The 16,459-nt window shown below is 39.7% G+C and overlaps 1 protein-coding gene across 6 annotated transcripts in view; it reads left to right on the plus strand.

Moving 5' to 3' along the window:
- Nucleotides 1-6,868: 6,868 nt before the first annotated feature.
- The window catches only part of TSPAN12 (tetraspanin 12), a 69,905-nt gene continuing 60,314 nt past the window's right edge, over nucleotides 6,869-16,459 (plus strand). The window contains exons 1-2 of one of the 6 annotated variants that reach the window (XM_037836298.1): nucleotides 6,869-6,982; nucleotides 8,377-8,512. In XM_037836298.1, coding sequence (XP_037692226.1) covers nucleotides 8,447-8,512 — 66 coding nt within the window. In that variant the 5' untranslated portion in view covers nucleotides 6,869-6,982; nucleotides 8,377-8,446. The other 5 variants (XM_037836301.1, XM_037836296.1, XM_037836300.1 and 2 more) reach the window with 5 other exon arrangements.

Consider the following 16,459-nt stretch of genomic DNA (forward strand, 5'->3'; position numbering starts at 1 on the left):
TTTGTAGTAAGAATTCAATAAATATTTATTGAATAGGGTTGGATTGTTGTACTAAAATCAGCTGGTGAAATGAGTCCAAATCTCTGAACTATGGATGAGGGCTGGGTTTGAATAAATTTTAAGAGGAAAGACTTCCAGAGGTTTGCATGAGGGAAATCCTTTAATCAATAGGATGGTGTGGTGTACAGATGCAAATATGGGTGCATAATGTAAACTTATTGCATGGATTGGAAATAATGTGATCTGAATTTCCTTAGGGTCCTTCCTATTGCCTGCAGGTTCCTGCTTCAGGGGTTCTATCAGCAAACAGGTGTTGCCACAAAATATGTTGGCAGGGAGTTAGGTTGTTTTAGTGGTGAATAGGAGAGAGGATGGTAGCATCAGTCCCTTTCTCTATCCCTTATAATTCAAAGAAAAATCTGACTGTGTGCAGTATCTGCCCTCTTCTAGTTGGCCATGTGCTTCCGGGAGGGCAGGCTCTATGCACAGGGAATGTATCCTGACTGATTTAAACCAGATGTGGAGCTCCGTACTCCTTGCTAATAGCTGATTCATACATGGGTATGTGATGAGTCCAGTCAATGAATCATATGGGGATAGTCTGCTGCAAAACTCCTGGGAGAGTTTCCTTGCTCCCAAGAGGCCCACAGGAAGACGTGGTTTCTTCCTTTCCTGGATGTAGTACTAACTGGATGTGAGGCCTGGATTTTCACAGCCATCTTGTGATCATTAGGGGAGCTAGTCCAAGAACACTAGCTGATACATTGTGGATGTCAGAAGAGTAAGGGAGAAGAAGAACTGAATCTTTGATATCATTACTGAGTGAACGAATCACTATTTTTGGACTTATGTGAAACAGTACGCTTACTTATTTTACCTATTGCTGTGGCACTTTGAGTTGAATTTTCTAGTTTTCGTATGTTTGCCATATTTAGCAAATTAAAATATAGTTTAATTTGAATTTAAGATAATGAATAATTTTTTTTGTTAATTTCTTTTTTTTTATTAAATTCAGTTTTATTGAAATACATTCACACACCATACAATCATCCATGATATATAATCCACTGTCCACAGTATGATAACATAGTTATGTGTTCATCACCACAATCTGTCTCTGAACATTTTCCTTACATCAGAAAGAACCAGAACAAGAATAAAAAATAAAAGTGAAAAAAAACACCCAAATCATCCCCCCATCCCACCCCATTTGTCCTTTAGTTTTTATCCCCATTCCTCCACTCATCCATACACTAGATAAAGGGGGTGTGATCCACAAGGTCTTCACAATCACACTGTCACCCCTTGTAATCTACATTATTATATAATTGTCTAATGAATAATTTTTAGTATAAGTATGTTCAATGAGATATATGTTCCATGCAATATTTGGGATATGCTTATACCTAAAAAATCACTCGTTTATCTGAAATTCAAATTTAACCATGCTTCCTGTATTTTACCTGGCAACCCTAAGCTTGCGGTTGACAGCAAGTGATGAAAGACTTTTCTCAGGCACTATTTGGTAAAAAGGGAAAGTAGATCTGCTTAGTTGATTGTCCAAAAATAGTTTGCATATACATATTTGCAATGCAACGTCATAGTCTCAAGAACGATAAAAAATAACTAGATTATTTTTCTTTCTGAAGCTTATCAATGAATTCCCATTCAGAATTGAAATTTTCTTGTAATGCAGATTAGCAATGGAAAAAGTCAGACTCACCTTAGTTAGAATCTTTGCTTCTTTACTTACTCACTGCATGGCTCTGGACAAATTAACTATTTGAATCTCAGTATATCACTGTGCAATTATAAGGAATTAATAAAATACATTATGTAAAGCACTTACTATGTCAGGCAAGTATTACTTGCTTAGTATATATCAAGTCGCTTTCTTGACTGATCATGAAGGATTGTCCTAGGTATAATGGTAAGTGTCCTAACTAAGAAACAATAGAATCTCATTCATCCAACTGAACTCCTGTTTTTTCCCTACCCATCCATGCTCTGTGCAGAATTAATGGAAAAAGATATGGACAAATGAGGTGACTTGTGGAGTGAGGAACTTGTATAAACTTACTGAATAGCTAAGGATTTTCTACTAACTCTGGGACTGACGCAAATGAGATTGCTCAGTAAATGCTAGCTATTATTATTATTGACGTTATTGTTATTGTTATTATTATCATCATCATCTGAACAGAAAATGATATGCCTTTCCTTAGAGGGCAGGGACCCATCTTGTTCTTAGGATTTTCAACATCTGGCACAGTGGATGCCACACTGTTGGGAATTGAATTAGTATCCCAGAAAAATGTATTCTTAATCTTAATCTGTTCCTGTGGGTGTGAACCTGTCATAAATAGGACCTTTTGAAGATGTTATTTTTAGTTAAGGTGTGGCCAGTTGAATCAGTTTGGGCTTTAATCTAGATAATTGGAGTCCTTTATAAGCAGAAAAAAATTCAGACACACAGGAAAAAGCGATGGAAAGAAGCCAGAAGTCAATGGAACCTGGAGGAGAAAAGAGAAAAACCATGTGCATTTCCATGTGACAGAAAAGTCAAGGAAGCCCAAAGATTGCCAGCATGCCAGGAGATACTAACTTGGGGAGGAAGCAATCCTTCTTGCCTCTGAAACTGTAGCCAATAAATTCCTGTTGTTAAGCCAACCCATATTATGGTATTTGTTTTAGAAGCTAGAAAATAGTTTTTGGTATTGAAAAGTGGGGTGCTACTATTGCAAATGCCTAAAAAATGTGGAAAAGACTTTGGAATTGGATAATGGGTAGAGGCTGGAAGAATTGTGAGGTGCCTGATAGAAAAAAAACTAGATTTCTTTGAAGAGACTGTTGGTAGAAAAATGGGAATTAAAAATACTTCCGATGAGGCCTTAGAAGGAAATGATGAATGTGTTTTTGGAAACTAGATGAAAGGCGATCTTGTTATAAAGTGAGAGGGAACTTGGTGAAATTCTGTTCTGATGTAAAATGGTAGGCAGAACTTCTAAGCAATGATCTGGGATATTTAACTGAGGAGAATTCCAAACTAAGTATAGAAGGTACAGCTTTGTTTCTTCTTGCAGATTATAGCACAATGTGAGAGGAAAGGGATAAGCTGAGAATTAGACTCCTATGCACATAGAAACTAGAATTTGATGATTTGGAAAATTCTAGCCTATTGACGTAGTATGCTCTGACACTCAGGGACTTCCCTGAGCTTCTGGGAAGTGAGCCTTCAGAGATCATGGTTCTGTGCAAAGGTTTAGCTGAATACCTTCTGCTAAGAAGAACAGATGTATAATTCATGGATCCAGTCAGCCATTACAGTGGAAGTCAGGACTGGAAATGCAGCTATCCAAGAAAAATCTGTGGAAAGTCCTTCTGTTTTATGGTTTGGACTCCCATGTACTGCACAAAAGCCAACAAGTTTTTTTTTGCAAAATATCTATGAACAAAGAAGCACTGCCATCCTAGACTGAAAGAGACAGAGAAAGGATGAAATGAAAAAAGAATGAGTTCCAGGGCAGAAACATGGAAGCAGAGGTCTGGGTCAAAAAGATCTCCTCAGGCAAAGAGTGGGCTCACACACATGTGTGGAAATGGCAGGTCTGCTTCTGGGCTTGAGGGGGTGGCCTTGTGCTCTGATATTCAGAAAGAATGCCGCTATTCCAATGCTCGGAGAGGATGGGGCCTGGGCACCAGCATTCTCTGAGAGCCTGGCAGCCATCCGGATGCTTAGAGAGGGTGTGGCCTTCATCCCAGGGTTCCTTTGGGGAAAGCATGGCCATTGCATAAGTGTTTGGAAGGGGTGGGGCAGCTGCTCCATGAGGCTTGAAGGACAAAGCATCAATCCACAGATGACTCTCAGAACTTGAGATCTAATGGAGTTTTCCCCATTGGGTTTTGGATTTGTTTGGGACACAAGTCAATTTCTCCCTTCCAATTTCTCCCATCTGGAATAGAAATTTTTATCCTATGCCTGTCCCACCATTGTATATTGGAAACAGGTAACTTATTTTGTAGCTTTCACAGGTCCATCAGAAAGGAATTTTGCCCCAGGATGCACCATACTCATAACTGATTTTGATGAGACTTTGTACTGAGCATTGTTATGAAAATGACTAAGGCTTCTGGGATTTCACATATGGGAAGAGTATATATTTTGCGGGTCCAGAGGATGGACTGTTGAGGATTGATTATGTACCCTGGAACAACATGTTCTTAATATTAATCCATTCCTGTTGATGTGCACCTATTATAAATAGGAACTTTGTTATTTTTAGTTAAGATGTGGGCTTTAATCTGGATTACTGGAGTCCTTTATAAGCTGAATGAAATTCAGACAAATAAAGAAAAACCCATGGAAAGAAGCGAGGAGTTAACAGGACCCAGAGGAGAAAGTAGACATCACCTTGTATTGCCACGTGACAAAAAAGCCAAGGAACGAGGACCACCAGCAGCCAGTCCCAGAGTACCACAATTTCTGGGAGAAAGCAGAGCCTTGCTGAAGTCTCAGTTTTGCACTTCTTGCTTAAAACAGTGAACCAATGAATTCTCATTGTTTAAGACAGCCTATTATGTGGTATTTTCAGCAGTCAGGAAACTAAGACACCCATATTCAAAAGGTATGTAATGAATATATGTTCCAAAGAATTGGCTTCCTGCCTCATGGGCAATGAATAGACCACACAGTCTTTCTAATGTTTTACTCCACATTCAAATTATCATGCCCATATCATACCTATTTTGTGTTCCCAAAAGTTGTCACAGAGAAAAATACAGAGCACACAGAATGACAGCTATGAAGTCAGGTCTTCCTGTGATTTTGTATTCCTGGAGAAAAGAATTCGTGAGAGTGAATGGCAGCTGCTCCCATGGAGTTGAAGGGCTGTCAGATGGGAAAGGTGCGTGCTCATGCTATGGACTCTGAAGGGCAGAACTAGGGAAAGGGGTTGAAGTTAAAGGGAGGTATAGTCAGGCTTAAATAATCAAAACAGCCAGTACTGCAATGCCTTAAATGTGATGAGGTCACTGCTGAAAGGGTTGACTCACAGATTCTGATGACAATGTATCAGCAATATGATAGCAGCAATGCAGCTATATTTTCCTCTTAACTTGTAAAATGGGATTTTAATCCCAATTCCTCATCTCATAGGTGAGGGGTTTGATCCAGCTAAACCGAAGAGACTGCTCTGCTAGTTTTCAGGCAGCTGTAAAGAGCTAGACGTAGTTTTTAAATTTTCCTTCAGATTAGAGCTTTGAAAAATCCTGATGCCTAGGCCCTACCTGCAGAGATTCTGATTCAGTTGGTGTGGGGTGCAGAGTGAGCATTAGGATTGTTTTCTAAGTTCCCCAAGTGATTCTAACGTGCAGCAATGTTGAGAACCACTGAGCTAGAGTGCTAGTTTGAGAGTCATGATTCTGGATTCTAGTTTGGAATCTGATTAACTAAAGATGTAATATTGAGCAATTACATTAGCTTCTCTTGGTCTCATATTCCTTATTTATTAAAAAGAGGGAGACATACATACTTCTAAGTTACCTTTCTCTAAGTATTGCTATCCCTCAAAGGTTTATGAATTGAGAAAGGGGCAGCTGACTGCCTCCTAGAAATATAAGAGGATCTCTGTTCAGAGGCATGGGTAGGGTCGGGGTGGGGGAGGGTGGTGGTATTATTTGCACACTGTAGATTTTTTTTTTTTTTGGTCAGTTTTAGTGGCAGTTATAGTTCCCCCTAAATGTAGGAATGTGAGGAAAGTGGCACCAACAGCACTCAGACAGCCGGTTGTTTCAGAGATCCTCTGCTTAAACAGGCTTATCCTCCAATTTGAGAAGAAACTCATAGACAATAAAAGAAAGTGGGTTTCGTCCCTCTTTCCCATGATTCCAGAAATGTGTTGTTGCCAAAATTGGAGTCATCTGATGGATGACCGAACCTTTTTCCTGGTGTTATTTGTGGATGGCTATACTTGTTTATACTCTTTTCGGCTTGCTTCCTTACATACTACTTAATGTCTTAGCTTACGAAGAACTTTCCTAGTCTAACAGCACACTCAGGTTCTCTTTTAGTCATAACTTTACTTCTACCCAACAGACATGCTATCTCATTGACACTCTGGTCATGCATCAAGTGACCTTGGACAGACTATGACAGATCAGGACTCCAATTTTCTTTTTTCCCCAAGGAAATTTAAAAAGAACTTCCATTTATAGGTTTTCTCAAAATGATGTTTGTATTTCAGGTAATTCTTATTTATTGGTGAAGTTTTATATGCCACATGATATACAAAAATAATCATAGAAATGTGGGATATTATGAAAGAGAAAACTTCAAAATTTTATATGGAGAACATGATGCAGTGATTTTATTTTAAGTGAGTTACTTCTTACTTTCAAAAGGGGAGATAATTTCCAAAGGATGGTCTCCTATTATTATTTTAACACTTAGCAAATTTCTAGTTTAAAACAGTGCCGTTTTCAAAGACCCACTAGTATGTACACACTTCAAGATAAATAACCTGGCTAAAACAATCTTATTTGGAGAAACTGTGAAAACTTTGGATTATTTGTGCAAGAGTTAAAAATGTTCTTTCTTCCACTTCTGGATGTCAGATTTGGACACCACTACTCTTTGATGCTTGTGCAAATACTATTAGTGCACTATGGATATGGGAAAGAACTGTTTTTATAAATCAGGGAGCGGAACAAAGCAATAAGTATCATAGAGCACAATGTCAGTGACAAATCACAGGAGGTGGTTCCACAAAGGTCGTGAAAACTAGTTCCTCATTGCAGGAATTGGGCTGGGCCACTCCTTCACCCCCCTTCTCAAACACAAATATTTTCATATAATAAAAGCCTGTTTCCCTATGGTTATAACCCAGCCTCCCCTCCTCCGACACCACCATTTTAAAGGGGTTTACTGCGCAGACTTTTCCAAGGTTCCTAGGCTGTACCTCTTTCTGGACCGTGTCTTGTGGAGGTGAGGCGTCGCTTTGGGGGCTCATGCCGGTAAGGGGACAAGAAACACCCGCTAGGACCCAACCCAGGCGGCCAGCGTCGGAGCATGCGCTGAGAGTTTGTGCAGCTGGCCCCGGCTGCCGGCTGGCGACGCTGCCTCGTCCGGACTTGGCGAGGACTTGGGAGGGACAGCCGCGTTGGGAAGTGGCTTAGCGGAGACTTTCCAGCAACCGCTGCCCGGGACTCTTTCCCTCCCACCCCTCGTCCCCCTTTTCCCAGGAGGCGGCGACGGCGGCGGCGGGGGTAGAGGAAGAGAAGGAAGCCTCCAGCTTGAGCCAGTGCAGCCCGTTGGCTCTCTGGGAGGAGCGTCCCTGCCCCGATAAGCCCCCGCCGTGCGTCCCCGACCGTCCCCCGGCGGGAGTTGGGCACCCAGCCCAGCCCCGAGGGTGAGTGGCCCAGCGTCTCCCGTCCTGCTTGCCCGCTGTCCCGCCAGCCCGCCGGCGGCTGCCCTCCGCGCTGTGTGCTAAACTACTTAAAGGCTGGCTTCGGAGCTCCCCGCCGCGGGCGCTTCCCCCCTGCGCCCTGCCGGGGGCGCGCGGACGCAGCGGCTGGGCCGGCAGTCGCGCTGGGCTTTGTGCTCCGCGGGCTGCTGGGACGCGGGGTCTCGGCCACGGCCGGGGGCCGGGGGTGGGGGGGAGTGTGTGTGAATGAGTAACTCCGCGTCTGCACAGCTGCACCGGCCCTAATTCCCCGGCGCCCCCTCCCCGCCTCCCGCCCCAGGCTAATCCATCATTCTGGGGCCGAGAACTTTAATTTCTCACGTTCTCCTAAAGAAACCCAAGTCGCCGGGCGGAATCCCAGCTCGGCGCTGCGTCCCCGCGGGTCCCCTGTGTTCACACCCTGGCTGCGGGACGGGGTGGGGGAGGCGGGGTTTGGGGGCCCGGGAACTGTCCTATTGAGAAGGGCACTGGCGTTCTCGGACTCGCCGGCGGCGCCTGTGACGTCTCCGGGGCGGGGAGGGGGAGCAGTCTGGTTTCTAACCTTTGGGACAGTTCCGAGCAGAGCTGTCCCCGAGGACGGGCGTAGATTGAGGGAGGTTTTCAAGAGCGTCCCATCAGAATGCAGAGGGCATTGCCGCGTGTCCCCTGAGAACGGGAGTTCACTGTGTGCCTTTATTCATCCGGGGGAGCCGATCTTTTCTCTTCCCAGCAGGTGTTATCTGGGGCCAGTTTGGAACTTTGGAGAGTTTAGGTTACTATTTTGGCTTTAACAAATGAGTTTTGATGAAGAGATGTCTCAAATGAACTAGACAGCGGACCCTCTGGACTCAGCTGAGGGCTGGCACAGGAGGAGGGATGGGCTGGGGGTGAGGAGCGAGGTGGTAAGAGGCCCCGTGTTTTCCCCCGCCCCCTGCAGATCGCTCCTGCTTTGCCGGTAGGGATAGGATGTGGTGAAAGAATGGGGCTTCTCCCTCCCGGGGCTCACAATGGCCAGAGAAGATTCCGTGAAGTGCCTGCGTTGTCTGCTCTACGCGCTCAATTTGCTGTTTTGGGTAAGTCAAACAGTTACACCGCACCAACAGGTGGGAACGGCTGGATCCGTTTTTCTTCAGTCGCCAGATAATGAGCCAGAGGGCATGGCTAAGTATTAATTAATTACATGGGATCACCTCTACTGTTTTTCAGAGGACTAAATTTTGACCTTGTTAAAATGCCTTTGATCTAGATCAAGTTCCATTTGTAATTAGAAAAAAGAAATCCACTGCTGGATGCTGGTGGTAGTAAAATTAGACTTGAATTAATCTAGGGATATAAATAAATGCACGTGCTAGTGTTTAATGATAAAATTATGACATACTGCTTAGGGAAACGCTTGTTTTCAGGAATTTCAGATAACCGTGCAAGCCAGAAATTGTTTCCATACGTCACCCTAGCCTGTAAAATCTGATTGGGGCAAGCAGTCTTAAAATGTTTTTGTAGGGATTCATACCCAAATATCCTGTCAGAAGACTGAGTAGATTTTTTTTTTTTTTAGCGTTCCATACAGTCTGAAAAGGTGGTTTTCATGTAACTATTACCAAGTTAGAAAAGTTTAAGGAATTTTCTGTATGCTTTTGGAAAATCTCATAACCATTTAAGGACATAAAATACATAAAATTTAACAAGCTCATGGAAATCTTTATGCCCTATGAGCTAGTGACTTTTTATGCTTTGTGCCCAGGTATAAATTTTCGTAAACTGCTATTAATAATTGCATTAATATTTATAAAATTTATGAAAAAAATATAAAAAGTAAAACTTTGAAAGTTGCTTCAGGAAGCTGTCATACTTGAATGTGTAAATTTTTCGGCCATTTTTTGCCTTTTATTAATAATTCTTATTCTGATTTTTCCATTAGGAATTTTGATGAGTAATTTATTTGGTTGGCTGAATGGCATTGGCCAGCTTTTTTTCAGATGGCTATTACATGTGGTCTTTTGAGGATGACACTTTGGTTGAGCTTCTCCTTGTGCATGGCACCATGTTAGAGTGGTTTCACTAAGCCTTCCTTCAGGGAGTAAGCTGAAAGATATGTACAACCTCAGAATTTTTTCTCAATGTGAAAATTCACCATTTGGAAATGTAAAATCACTACGTATTCTTATTGTAATTTTTATTTCTTAAAAGGTACATTTTTAAGTGGATCATTAAATTACCTGCTTAACTGTAAGGTTATTTTGAACTCTGTTTCTTTGAAATGTGTAACAAATATCACTCCTATTTCTGGTTTATCACTTTTTCTACATTACATGTTCGAATTGTAGAATCATTACATTTTACAAATGAAAATGACTTTAAAGATGACCTATTTGAACTTTCTTACTTTGTGGATGAGGAAACTAAATGAAATAGCCTAATTAACAACTCCAGGAATAGAAGTCAGCTTTCTTGCCCCTAGACTTGTAGCCTTACCGAGTTTCATGTCTTGGAATTACTAAGATATTTTTGGTCAACAGAGAATAATGCTTTGGAACATTTCTTAATAATCTCTGTTATGTTGGGGGTGGGGACTCCAAATTGTTTAACACAGTATTGCTCTTCTGAGAAATGAAATTTACTTAACACCTACTCCTTAAAACCCTCCAGGGCCCTTTGCATCCCCAGAGAATTTAAAGTCCTCTATCTTTGCTGTTATCCTGTATCCTGTATTTCATTGTGTGTCTATGTTCCATTACTCATTTATTTTAATTGCTTCTCCCTCTTCCCAGTCCTCTCCTCTGAATATTACCTGTCCTCCGACAAAGTAATCCATGTAAATAGCCTACTATGTATCCCTCTGTATTTTACCTTGTTTCATAAAAAGATATATTTATTCATCCCTGTCCATATATATCCATTCATAAACATGTACAGTCCACATTTTTGTTAAATTGCTTTTGTCATTTGGGTTAGCTTTCCGGGAGTGGGATTACTATGTCAAAGGTAGATAATGACAACAATAATAATAGCAGCAACCACATAGCTAAATTATATAGTTTTTTTTTACGTTTGCCAGGCACTTTTAGTTTCCTGTTCTTTTCCTCTTTTTAAGAAGTTTTTGTGAGGATTAAATGAGTTAATATATGCAAAGCGCTGAGAAGAATGGCACAAAATAAGGGCTATCTGTGTAGTCGTAGATACAGTGATGATGACAATGCTCAGGTAGATTACCAGGAGGTGGATCTCAGAGTCCAAGGAATCGTTGTAGTAGAAATAGTAGTAATTGTCATTGTAATGGTTAATACTGGTATTACTACTACCACTACTACAACTCTGTTGACCCCCAATCTTGTCCTGGAAATCTATACCCTAAAAGTAAAAGCACCAATACATCCCATTATGTGTACATAGATATCTGTTGCCAACTTTTGGTGTTATGACACATTTTAATTTTTGCCAATCTGAAGGGTTTAGAGTGTTATCACATTGTTACTTTATTTTGTACCTCCCTCATTATCAGTGAGCATAAGCATCATTTTGTATGTATATATATACACATTTCGGTTTGCCCTATTGTTTGCTTTCATATATGATTTTTGTTGCTATACAATAGGTAAATTTTTCTTTATATAGTTTAAATACATCCTATTCTTCTTTTAAAGCACCTGCATTTCTTCTCTTGGTTAAGGTTTCATTTTCCATATGGACTTTAAGATTATTTTTATAATCAAATGTATCTATTGGGATTTTTATTGGAATTATATGGAAAGCATTTGGTAATTTTGAGAAAATTGGCATTATTCCTTCAAAATTAAAGCAATGTTTGCAGATCCTGTATTTGCTGATTTGGAAGTGCTTTTTAGCCTTGTGCTATGTACATTCCTGAGCTCCCTTGTACTACCCTCTCATCTAGTTCTCATGATATAAAATAGCCTTTTTTTAAACTCCTGTTTTATAGGTAAAGCAATTGGTACCAAGAGAAGTTCAATACCTTGTTAGTAAGTAGCAGACAGAGCAGAGATTCAAAGTCCAGTTTTTATTTTCCTCCAAATGCTGTAGAAACATTTATTTGTGGCAGAAGATTTACTACAAACATTTATTTGTAGCAGAGAAGTAATATAAACATCCCCAGTAGGAAGGAATTAGCTGTGCAACTTCTCTATAACAGTGCTTCTCAAACCTTGATGTGCGTAGTAAACACCTGGGCATCTTGTTAACATGCAGATTCTGATTCAGTTAGGTCTACCTTGGGGCGTAAGAATCTGCATTTTGATAATGCTCCTCCATGAGTAATTTTCAGATCACTATCCCCTTCAGATTGGCTGATGCTGCCGGTTCAAGTGCCACACCTCGAGGAGCAAGGCTTTACTATTTGCTTTTGGTTCTCATTGGAATTCGAAGTGGAACAAACGAGTGTGGCATATGAATCCCACTTTCCAAACCAGACTTCACATCCTGGATATGGAGGGAGATTGTTCTTCCCTCTGGTTTTATAAGATTGAAAAACCTGCCCACATTACCAGAGGCCCACATTACCTCTGGGGTGAAAAGCTACAGCCTTTTTCTCACCACTTAGCATATTAAATAGGCTTATTTCTGTCTTTCTACTGTATTAATACCCTTTTTCATTTGTATGCCACAAAGATTTTAAGGAAAAGAAAAGTAATTCTTAATTGGAAAAGCACTGAGAACCCATGGTATTTTGCTTTGCTATTCTAGAAGTTGAAAATCAAACCAAGTGATTTTTTTTTTAAAGTAAATAGTACATCTTAAATATGTAATTTTTTTAAATGTGAAGCATAGACATGTCTAAGAGAAAATCCACAGCACATTCAAGATCACAAGTGCACCATTTTCTCTTCATTGCTGTGGGTCAAGGCGTCTAGAGTTGTCGTCTGTGGAGTTACGAAGAAGCATGATCCTGGTCCAGTTGTTATGTGCTGGCAGTAAGATGGTGGGCCTTCAGCATTTGTCATGAGCGTTGTGGGTTTGTGATGGGAGAGGGTCACAGGACACAGTGCATGAGGGTAAACTGCCCCTAGAGCTCTTTTGAGACTGATGTGTCCTCAGTGGAGTGAGGAAATGTGTTCTCTTTACTTCAAAGTGTGCAAACTTGTACTACTTAAGTGGTGTTTAGTTTCCTAGGCTTCTCAAGCAAATCCCATTAAATTGTTCTGCTTAAATAATGAGAATTTATTTACTCATGGTTTTGAGGTTGGGAAAATGTTCAAATCAAGGCATCGTCAAGGAGATGCTTTCTCCCTGAAGACTGTGGCCTTCTGGGATTGGCTGCTGGTGATCCTTGGTTTCTCTGTCACATGACAAGGCACATGGCAGCATCTCCTGGTCTCTTCATTCTCTTCTAGGTTTCCTTTCAGCTTCTTGCCTCCTGTGGTTTTTCTCTCTGTCTGAATTTCAAAGTACTCCAGTAATAGGATTATGACCCATTCTGTTTGAGGTGGGACACGCCTTAACTGAAGTAGTCTTATCTAAAGGTCCTACTTACAATGGGTTCACACCCACAGGAATGGATTATATTTTTTAGGGTGCATACAGCTTCAAAACACCACAGATGCATGCCATTTGAATCAATGAAAGCTCTCTATCTTATGTGGCTTTAATATATTAGTGTTCTTCATTCTTAGGTGGTAATTTTCTGCAATTACAAATACGGAAAAGGGTTCTCTTTGAAAATTTTTGAAATTCGTGAATATCTCTATTCGTGTGTATCTCTATTATTTTCTAAAAGTATAATAGTTTTTAAAGGTATAATTTGTTAACACTTAACATTAATCAAATGTATGTATCTCTATTATTTTCTAAAAGTATAACTCCCATTTCTCACCATTGGATAAGAGCCCTTCCTTTTCACTTACTGTTACTAAAGATAGTAGCAATAGGAAGGAACTACCCTGATTAACTATGAAAAGAAATATAACCTGAAAAGTAGACCAGAAATCTAGTTCACACTTTTGGGGGATATGTAAAGCAGATGAAACAGCAATGGGTTCAGTGTGCTGCTATTTTATTTTTTTCCTCTGGCCACTTGTAGTGAACATAGGTGTTTGACCCACACAGACCCTAAAGAGCTAGATACCAGAATTCTTGGCAAGTGGAAGTTTGTATTCCATGGCATTTATATAGTCATATAAAAATGCTACTTTTTAAATTGATAAATGTAAATTGATAAAATGTAGAACTCTACATTATGAATGGAATACAATTTTCTTTATCCCAAAGGAATAGTGGAGAGTCCTCCAACAAATGTTTGCACTCTTTAAAAATAACTGCATTCTAAGGGAAATTTTGATGTCACCATCAAGACCTGATTTTTAACCATGATAAATTCCTTTAGTCTCAGGAGCAGAGCTGATGTACTTTTTTTATCAGTGGAGGGAAGACTTGAGCCACTATATGTTTCTTAAGGAATGTTTTTTGAGAAGTCCATGGAGGATTCTTTGGAGCACATCCTTTCTTTAGACTGGAACAGTAGGCTTCTCACTTCTCTGTCCTCACTCAGAGAATAATCACAAGCTGGGGTGTTGGGGAAGTGAAAGTTATTGAATTAGAATGCACAGAAACTGTGGTGTAGAATATGACATTTTACCATTCTTTATCTGTAGGGTCTGTAGGATGATCATATAACTTATCATGGAAAACAGGACAATGTTTAGAGTGAAGTGAAAGGGATGTTTTTACTAATAATTACTCCAAGACATCTGAGGCTTAAAGTGAGACTGTCCTGGTCAGACCAGGATGTGTGGCCACCCTATCTATGAGGCAACATGATTATCTATGAAAACTGTCAAAACAGCTAATGAGTTAGTTCCAGGGTGCTATTGATTTATTCAGCTCTAATTAATAGCTGTTCACACCTAAATGATACTCACAGGTAATCTCTAGACCTCATTTCAGCCTTCATTTACACTGCCTGTTCTTTCACAGCATTAGCAAATAGTGGTGTTATCTGTTTTCTCTGTTTTCTCTAATGTCTACTGCCCATCCCTTAGTGGAAGTGAAGCTGGTAATGCACCAGGGACATGAAGCAGAACCTTTACTAGGCAAATTTTACATTGGGCTGCCAGCTTCCAAAGAAGCAAGAATCCATCTTACCTTTCATTTCAATAGATCAGTTTAAATCTTGCTTTGTTTTGTATTTTAAACAAGAAATGGAATTTCAAAAGCTCTTACTACAATGTCTCCATTTAAAGATTTGGAAGTTTGAATTACTTGTCCAAATTCTCTTTGTGAAAATAGAACTGTAACTAAGATCCAGCTCTCTCTTCTATGTTCTGCTTTTGCTAACAGATTTGACATAAAAAGGAAAGTTCAGGTAAATGCTTTTAGACATCTGTCATCCCTGAGCAGAAATTATTTGTGACCCTGTTACCTTATGTGAGTGTATATTATGTATGTTAGACTTTTGAAGAATTAAAAAACTTGGTTTTTGATTGTGTTCATACTATTTTGTAGAAACTATAGGTATACATTTCATAGTAAATTTAGGGAATTTGCATACACATACAACTCTGATTTAGGGGATACTTTGATTCAAGACTTGATTTTGCATTATTAGACTCAAACAAAACTAGAATATGGCCCCCAGACAGCATCCCATATTTCTAAATATTTATTGAGGACTAGCATTTTCTAAGTGTTTTGAAAGATAGAATGAAGCAAATTTCCTGCTAAGTAGTATATTGAATATATATTAAATATATTTCTGTAAAATAATACTTGTGTTATTTTTTGTAAATAGTTTCTTGAACTTAAAGTAATATTTTAATATTGGAGTAAAATTTAAGGACTGAGAGCCTAGTTACTTATGATAACTACAATGTTCCTAAAAATTTAGTCATCATGAGTCACAGTTGAAGAATTATTTTAGTAACTAATTTGGAAAATTAGCAGAAAATATCCTTATTTGTAGGGAATCCTGAATTGCTCATGTAAGTTGGGCTTCTAGATTTAATAATGGCAGGATTAGTTATTAAAGTGACTTAGTCTCATTCTAGTTTAGTTTTTGGCTAAAGGTATACACTATATTTGTTATTACCGTAATCATTTTCTCAATCCCAGGGAGTAAAACCACTCTTTGCAAAAGATACTATTCTCAGATATTTAATACTGCTGGAATTAATGCCATAAGAAAAAGCAGTTTGTTCTCAGAGTTGCTTGTTTATGGTAAGATACGACTTCATGTTGATATTATTTATTTTGATTAATATTCTGTGCCCAGCTGTGATACTTGGGTATACTCCTGTGGGGAAACAACAACAACAAAAACCAGAAGAGCAGAGTAGAATCTAAAATTTGTAGTTAAAGGACTTTGGAGAGATATTAGCCAGCTACTGAACTGATACATAAATCTTTGATCTTATCATTTAGAAGGCACCTCTCTACTGGAACCCTTCCAATGATAGAAAGCTAAAATCTTGTTAAAGCTTTTCCTGATTTTGTTAAAGCTCTCTAATAGCTTATCTAGTAAGTGGAAATCATGTTCCCTTAATTTGATTATTCTTCCATTCATTCATTTCATTTGTTTTAAGTCCCACTACCTGGCCAGGTGCTATGCTGTGTGATGGGGATATAGAGATGAGTAAGCAATGGTCTGTGTCCTCTAGTGGGGTGATATGAGTGGGTAGAAATAGGAAACAATATGATGACTGTTGTGTGAGAGCTGTTTAAAGGGCATTGGAAAGGGAGGGAGTCTGTGGGTAAAGAAGGAGTAGGAAAATGTCTTTACAATATAGCTAATGTTTGAACTGGATAAGTCGAGATTGCTTGACTGACACAGGTTGGAAAGCTGGGGCAGGATGGCATCCCAGGCAGAGAGAGCCATATGAGTGAAGACAGGGATGCACTGGGAGAGCTGCGTGATGCATTTTGGAGAAGTGCAAGAGTTGGTTGTGGTCTCAGTACAGAATGTGTGTGCTAAGGATTTAACAGGATACAGGGTTGAAGAGGTAGGTTAAAGGGTAACTGAAAGCAGCCTTGTGTGCCCTGCTAAAGAGTTTAAATTTTATTATTTAGGAGGGAGT

This window comes from Choloepus didactylus, chromosome 5 (genome assembly GCF_015220235.1).
Source record: "Choloepus didactylus isolate mChoDid1 chromosome 5, mChoDid1.pri, whole genome shotgun sequence".
Lineage (NCBI taxonomy): Eukaryota > Metazoa > Chordata > Mammalia > Pilosa > Megalonychidae > Choloepus > Choloepus didactylus.